Genomic DNA, 8,236 nt, shown 5'->3' with positions numbered 1-8,236 from the left:
TTATTATTATTATTATTATTATTATTATTATTATTATTATTATTATAATTATCATCATCTAGAATTGCGACGTGCAAAGCGCATGCATGCTTATAGTATATATAAGCTGCCGAGGCGGAGGTGAAAGCTGCCAAAGCCCTATCTTCGGCGGAGAAGTCAAAGAAGGCCGCGGCCGAGGCAGTGTACACGTACAAGAAGTCTTCCGACTACCTAGATGCATTGGCGGAGTACGCTTCATCATCTTACCTTGACGGCATAGAGGACACTAAGAAGGCACTCCTACCGGTGTTGCTGGATTTTGATGTCGAGGGTATGCAAGTGATCCCCGACGCTCTTGCCGAAGACGTCGTTCCTCCTCCGGCCCACAACAAGGGGCAGGAGTAGACTTCCCCCCTTGTCACCAAACTCACCAGGAGGTCCTTGTGGACCAAGCCTTACACCAGGACCCCTAAACAATGGTTGGTACTCAGGCGGGGCTCCTCCCTTCTTATTTTGTTCTGTTGTTGTAATAGTTCTGCTTTTTTTTCTTTTTTGGGCGCAATACAGAATTTTGTAAAGGCTGTACAAGATCAAAATTGAATATTGAATGAAGTGAATGAAGCCATTTTTTGTGTACACTATGTTTTGTGTATATTGTTTCTTTCATTCTTCTCTCTTTTCTCCTTTTTTTTTGTATATGAGAGGTCCTTGCCCCTCCGAATGGTTGAAACCACGATACACAAGGCACATACTATTTAGTTGTAGCATTCGTTTATTTGCACGTTCATCTTGGCTTGTCTGGATATTGGGAGCCGAGACGAAGTCATACACTCGAGGCAAAGCTCACCTGGCCTCCAAATCCCATGCTATCTCAGGCAAGGCCGAAGTGACCTGACACTTTGGCCGAAGTACTTGGGTGGATGAAGAGCTACGGTGGTGTAGCACCATCAAGGCGTAGCTCCCTGACTCATTTTTACCAAGTGTTCTCTTGGGGGAGGCCGAGGCATCTCACCAGTGAAGCTGAGGGCTCTGCCTCATTGTTTTCTTTGCGCTAAGTGCAGGTGGCCGAGGGGGTCACCACGTTCTGTGAGGAGGTGATGAAATGAAGTGAAGAGGAACTTTGCTTCATTCATTCATTACTTTCATAAAAAAAATTACATTCATTTGTAGTACATTCGGAGGTTCTCCGAATTCCACGTTCGAGGGACGGGTCTTCCATCTAAGTTTTCGAGTCGAAATGTGCCAGGGCTGAGAGCCTGCTTGATCCGGTAGGGGCCTTCCCAGTTGGGGCCCAACTTCCCTACTCCAGGTTTGGGGACCATGACCTTCCTGAGGATAAGGTCTCCCTCTCTGTAGTGTCTTTCTTTCACTCTAGAGTTGTAGTAGTAGGTAGTCGCTGCTGATAGGCAGTCATCCTTATATGTGCTTGCTCTCAGGCTTCTTCTAGTAAGTCTAAGTTTGCTTTGAGCGCCTCGTCATTCTCGTCCTCGGTATACCCCTGGACCCAAAGCATTGGTTGGCCAATCTCCATTGGGATCATTGCTTCTATGTCGTAGGTCAGGCCGAAGGGAGTTTCTCCCGTCGCTGTCCGAGGTGTAGTTCGGTATGCCCAGAGGACGTTGGGTAGTTCGTCGGCCCATAGGCCTTTAGCTCTATCCAGCCTGGTCTTTAGCCTGTCCAAGATGGTTCTGTTTGTGACTTGGCCAGGCCATTCGTCTGGGGGTACCCCACCAAGGTGTGTTGTTGCCTGATGCGGATGGAGATGCACCATTCTCAGAATTTAGCGTCGTCGAACTACTTTTCGTTGTCCGTGACCAGCATGTGGGGGAGGCCGAAGCGACAAATAATGTTCTTGCAAAAGAAGCTCTGAATTGCCTGCACAGTGATAGTGGCTAGGGGTTCAGCTTCCACCCATTTAGTGAAGTAATCCACAGGAACGACGAGGTAATTCTTGCCTCCCGTAGCCTGAGGGAAGGGGCCGAGGATGTCCATCCGCCACTTGGCGTAGGGCCAAGGGCTGCTGAGGGCCGAGAGGGTGGTCGCTGGTTGATGGTAGAGGTTGGCATGTCTCTAACATTGATCACATTTTCACACCAGCTTGGCCACCTCCTTGTGAAGTGTCGGCCAGAAGTACCTTTGTCTTAAAGTTTTCTAGGCTAGGGTTCGGCCACCGAGGTTATTGTCGCAGATGCCTTCGTGAATTTCCCGGAGCACGTTCTCTCCCTCCTCCCTATGGAGGCATTGGAGGTAAGGCAAGGTGAAGGACCTCCTATACAACTTTCCTTCTAGCAAAGTGTAGTGCACTACCTGTCGTCGGAATTTCCGGGCTTCGTTCCTGTCATCGGGTAGCCTTTCAGTCAATAGGAAGTCAATGATTGGATCCATCCAAGATGGTTCAGCTTGCACAGGTAGGATTTGGATCTCCTCTATGGAGGGCTAGGCTAGTTTTTCCACGCGCACAATTCGGCCGAGGGCCGTATCCGATGTGCTCGCCAATTTGGAGAGGGCATTGGCTTGGGAGTTCTCGGCTCGCGGGACTTGCTGTAGGGAGAAGCATTGGAATTGGCAGGCTAACTCTTGAACTTTGGAGAGGTACTTAGCCATGGTTTGCTCTCTGGCCTCGTACATACCGTTGACTTGGTTCACTACCAGCTGTGAGTCGCTGAGGACTTCGACGTGCTTGGAGCCGAGGTCTCGGGCGAGCTTCAACCCCGCCAAGAGGGCTTTGCACTCGACTTCGTTGTTGGATGCGGGGAATTCGAATCTCAGTGCATACTCTATGACGACATTGTTGGGGGTGAGGAGAATGAGGCCCGCTCCACTTCCTTTGGCGTTGGATGAACTATCAACAAAAAGTCTCCATGCGGGGGGGACCTCCTTGGCCAGTTGTGCTTCTTCCGACTCTTCTTCGCGAAGCTAGTCGAGGGGCCTGCTAAAAGTGCTTTCTGCTACGAAGTCATCCAAGGCTTGCGCTTTGATCGCGGGCCTCAACTGGTACTGTATGTCGAACTCCGACAATTCTATTGCCCACTTAATTAGGCATCCCGAAGTCTCTAGCTTGGCGAGGACGACCTTAAGGGGTTGATTTGTCAAGACTACTATGGAGTGGGCTTGGAAATACGGTCTGAGCTTTCTGGCCAAGGTGATGAGGGCATAAGCTAGCTTTTCCACTTCGGGGTACCGGGTCTCAACACCGCTGAGGGCCTTGCTGACATGGTATACCGGTCTCTGAACTTCGTCACCTTTCACCAGGACCGAGCCGATGGCCTCGTCCCTAGCTGATAGGTACAAATACAGGGTTTCTCCTGACATCGGCCGAGCGAGGAAAGGGAGTGAGGCGAGGTATAGTTTAAGCTCATCGAAGGTACGCTGGCATTCCTCCATCCACTGGAAATCTTTCAGCTTCTTGATGGCACAGAAGAAGGGAAGACATCGATCTGCCAATTTCGATAAGAAGCGGTTGAGGGCGGTTATTCTGCCGGTGAACCTCTGAGTCTCCTTCATTTACCGAGGGGGTGCCATGTCTAGTATGGCTTGTACCTTGCTTGGGTTGGCTTTGATGCCCCTTTGAGTAACAACAGAGCGTAAGAATTTCCCCGAGGTAACCCCGAAGGCACACTTGCTCAGATTGAGCTTCATGTTGAACTTACGTAGAGTATCAAAGGTCTCGGCCAAGTCTGAGGTGTACGCTTTGGCCTAATCTTCACCACCATGTCGTCCACGTAGGCTTCGATGTTCCTCCCTATCTAATTCTTGAAAATCATGTTGACAAAGCACTGGTAAGTGGCCCCTACATTCTTGAGGTCGAATGACATAACTTTGTAGCAATACGTGCTATGCTCAGTGATGAAAGATGTCTTCTCCTCGTCATCGGGGTGCAGCTAGATCTGGTTGTACCTGGAGAAGGCATCCATGAAACTGAGTAGTTCATACTCTATAGTGGTGTCAATGAGGTGGTCAATCCTCGGCAAAGGAAAACTGTCCTTTGGGCAAGCTCGGTTAAGGTCTGTGAAGTCAATACAAATTCATCATTTCCCATTATCTTTCCTTACCAAAACCACATTAGACAGCCAGTTAGGGTAATGTAGCTCACGAATGAAGCTGGTGTCGAGTAGCTCGTCAACTTCCTCTCCTATAGCTTTCCATCGCTTCAGTGCAAAGTTCCTCTTCTTCTGCCGAACTGGCTTAGAGCTTGGGTCCACGCTCAGCTTGTGAGTAATGACCGAAGGGTCAATTATGGGCATGTCAGCGGCGGACCAAGCAAAGACGTCATCATTAGTTCTGAGAAAACTTACCAGTTCTGATAGGCGTTTAGGGGGGAGGTTAGACCCTACGCGGACTGTCCTTTTTGGGGCTGACTCATCCAGGGGAACTGAGACAAGGTCCTTGGCTCGCTAGTTCCTCCCGAGGGTCGAGGCCCTCCAGTGATAAGGCCTCATTATTTTTTCCTTTTAGTGCCGCCACATATCATTGGCGGGCGATCTATTAGTTCCCACGAACGACTCCAGCGCCTTGCTCGATGGGAAACTTAAGGGCCAGGTGATAAGAGGACATGGCTGCCCCTAGTGCATGAAGGGTTGGTCTTCCCATTATTGCATTGTAGGGAGAGGCAACCTTCACCACTAGGAACTCATGCATCCAAGTCAACTGGTGTGGTGCTATCCCCACCATGATGGGCCGGGTAATCTTTCCTTCCGGCTTGGTGACGCTGCCAGAGAAGCTGACGAGAAGAGTGTTAGCTGGCTGGAGCCTCTTTGGCATGGGCTTCATTCTCTCATACATGTCATAGAAAATGATGTCGGCTGACAAGCCGCTATCCACTAAAATCTTCTTCACCATAAAATTGGAGATGATGGCTGTGACCACAAGGGCATCGTCGTGGGGGACAGTAACCCCCTCTAGATCCTCGTTAGTGAAGACGAGGGCATGTGAACCTTTCGGCTTCCGCATAGTGTCTGGGTATTTCTGCTTCTTCGGGGCAGGTTCCTGGATGTTGAGTTGCCTGGCATAGGCTTTTTGAGCCGAAGGCGAGGATCCACTCGAGGCCTTACCCCCAACGATGATGTCGATGACGCCTGCAACTTGTTGGTGCTACTGTTCTTGCTGTTGCTGGGATGTCGAGGCGTCGACCTCTCCTTCAACGAACTGCTTGAGGTGTCCTCGGCGAATGAGGGACTCTATTTCATTCTTTAGATCATGGCAGTCCTCGGTGTCGTGTTTGGTGCTGCGGTGGTAGTTGTAGTACTTCCTAGGGTTCCCCCTCTTGGGTTCCGCTTCAACTTTGTTGGCCACTTCACAAACTTCTCTTTCCCTATCTGCATCAGAATTTGGGTGCGGGTGGAGTTGAGTGGCGTGTAGTCACTGTACCATGTAGGCCAGGGTGGTGGGCTTCTTGTTGTCTTTGCTGCCATTGTTTCCAGGGTGATGCTGATCTCCATTTTTCCTCTTCTTCCTCGGGGGCTCGTTGTGGCGTTTGACTGCCCTTTCCTGGTTCTCTCCGGCCAAAGTCTCTTCGACCGCAATGTATTTTTGGGCCTTCTTGAGGAATTCGAGTTTGGTCTTCGGCGAGGTCTTGGAAACCAATTACTTGAGAGACGAACTGAGCCGGAGTCCATTGATGGCCGCATGCATGGTGACCATAGGGTCGAGGTCTCGAACTTCGAGTTCTTCTTTCTTGAAGCGGTCGATGTAAGACCACAAACTTTGACCCGGCTCCTGTTTGAGTGACATTAGAGAGACTATGCTCTTTTGGCACCGTCTGCTGTTGATGAAGTGGGTGAGGAATAGGGTTGTAAATTGCTCCCAGAAACTGATTGATCAAGGAGGGAGACTGAAGAACCAATGGTGAGCGGCCCCCTTGAAGGTAGCCTGGAAGGTCCTACACGTCAAGGCATTAGAATAGCCGTACAATATCATGAGCACTCTGAAACCCTTTAGGTGGTCATCAGGGTCAGTGCTTCTGTCATATGTCTCCAGTGTGGGAGCCTTGAAGTGCGGGGGGAGAGGCTCCGAGATGATTTCCTAGGTGAATGCGTTCATGCGACCGGTGGAGTTGTCGTGACTGGTTGAGGCGTTGACTCAGCTCTCCTTAACCTGGAAGAGCTCGTCCTTAACAGCCCCAATCTCGGCGATCCCTGGGTCGGCATGGGCATGGGCCCTGCTCTTGTCTTCGCGGACCCGATGGGTGTCGGCTCAGACTCCCGAATACTCCAAGGTAGGGTCGCGTGCTCCTCTACGGGCGCGATGGTTATTCAGAATGTCCTTGAGGTCTGAGACAGGAGGCGGACTGGGATGGCGTCGGCTCTCGCCTCGGGAGCGAACTCCAGGGCAGAAGAACTGCCTGCTATCATCCTGGGGGGCCTCCCTACAACGGCGGTGGTGCTGCTCCGAAGATTGATGACTATCTTCGGGTTGAGCGGACGCCCTCTCCCTTTGGCTCGGTGGACAGACATTCCTTCGAGGTGAGCCCGAGAGACAATTATTGCTCAATTATGATGGTTCGACCAGCGGATTATCATGGCTGAGGGCCGGTATCTCGATGTTCTCATGCTGACCCTGATCCTCTAACACCCCAACGGGGCGGTCGCCTTGAGAGGGACCTCCTGCTGGGGGTAGACTTCTTCCATTCATTGGGTGAGGCGGTCCAAACAATCAAGGACAACCTGAAACTGTTCATAGGTAACCAGGTTTGGTGTGTTCCTGGCTCTCCTCTCCATGGCTTCCGAGCTTACAGGGATCTTGGATCTAAGAGTGTTCTTGTTGTTTATCTTGAAGTGGGAGTTGTCTTAGCAACCACTTTCTCACAGACGGTACCAGTTGTTGCCGCGCGGTTTGGCCAAGGGCAATAAGGTAAATTTACTCTTCAAGTTTTGGATGTTATCCGAGGACCCCGAGGCTTCGGAAGAGGTTGACTAAAGGTGAGGACAACAAACCGAGGCGAGGACTATGATAGTCGAGGACTTCTAGTCGAGGCGAGGTCCTAGGTAGTTTGAGGTACTACAAGACAGAGAGTGTCAGAGGCCTCAGGGTGGATACCCGAGGCGGAGACTCCGATGCTTAAGTTAGTACGAGATGTGAAGTTGGGGAGAGTGTGACAGTGCACTTGGAGAAAGTCCTCGGATGCACTAGATCTCCCATAATTAATGCTTGGTAGATAATGTTGGTGCATGAGGTAAATGAGTGAGTAAATGTTGGAGTTACTCCGTTGTAACCCCTTTTCAGGGGTAGTTACCTCTTATTTATACTCGAACGTACTAACGCCTTGAATGAGAGCTGTACGAGGTCAAGCTATAGGCCTTGGCGGTATGCCAGATAGTTAGATGATTGGCTCCGTACGAAGGCAACAGGGCTCTCGCCTACAGTGGCTGACGTTAGCAGGTGTTAGTGGGCTGGGCCCTCTAGCCCTATGTGGGCTGGGCCAAGCTAATCCACATCAATAAATATAATATAATATAAGTATATATTTATATATAATGAATATATATTTATATAATACATAAAAAATATGTGACATATATTAAATATATATAAAATATACATATAAATATATATACCGATCGGTTCAGTTAATCATCGGATTTTCATAGGTTAACCGAAAACCAAACCGATCCTTTTGTTTTTCAAAAATTCCGAACGAAAACCGAATCAATCAATTCGGTTAACCAAATTTTGCGATTCTGTTTTTTCAATTCGGTTTTTCATGAACACCCTTAACAACCACTCTAACTCTTAATTAGTTCAGCTGGTCACAATTCACAAGCAAACCCTCATTATGAAGAACCATGGCCCACGGATCTTAGCCCATGGAAAGCAGGCTTTTCATGTTGTACTTGTACCAAATTACCAATGGGCCCTCTATTAGGGATGCTCATCAAACTGATGGAATTGATCGAACCGATCATCTTGGCCTAATTTGATTCGAATTGGTTAATTTTTTTATTATTTTCGGTTAATTTTGGTTCATTATTTTTTCTAACCCAATCAGGTTGGGTTGGTTTTTGCCTTTTTAGTTTAGCTGTTTATAAATATAAGAATTTTAATATGAAAAAGTGAAAAAATTCTTATATTTTCTAACCTAAAATATTTTATATTATAAAATTAAATTTGTTAACTTAATTTTTTTAACAATATTATAATAAATTTTTAAATTTAAATCCTTTTAAATCGACCGGATTAAACTAGTTTTCATTAATGATTGATCGATTTCAAATAACCAATTCTCTAACCCGATCAAGTCGGTTCGATTGGCCAAATAACC

At 48.4% G+C, this 8,236-nt stretch overlaps 1 protein-coding gene across 1 annotated transcript; it reads right to left on the bottom strand.

Annotated features, from left to right (window-relative positions):
• Window positions 1-4,464: 4,464 nt before the first annotated feature.
• Window positions 4,465-4,929, bottom strand: LOC148792198 (uncharacterized). The gene has a single exon (XM_088903745.1). It carries the CDS (start codon window positions 4,927-4,929, stop codon window positions 4,465-4,467), a length of 465 nt encoding a protein of 154 aa, XP_088759871.1.
• Window positions 4,930-8,236: the final 3,307 nt, after the last annotated feature.

This window comes from Nelumbo nucifera, chromosome 4 (genome assembly GCF_055504915.1).
Source record: "Nelumbo nucifera cultivar China Antique chromosome 4, China Antique-T2T, whole genome shotgun sequence".
NCBI classification, from domain to species: Eukaryota; Viridiplantae; Streptophyta; class Magnoliopsida; order Proteales; family Nelumbonaceae; genus Nelumbo; species Nelumbo nucifera.
Note: the sequence above shows the minus strand (reverse complement) of the source record. Positions and strands in the feature narration are given on the sequence as shown.

Excerpts from the sequence above, each read along its gene's own strand:
- LOC148792198 (XM_088903745.1), bottom strand. The coding sequence starts at position 4,929 with ATGCGGAAGCCGAAAGGTTCACATGCCCTCGTCTTCACTAACGAGGAT.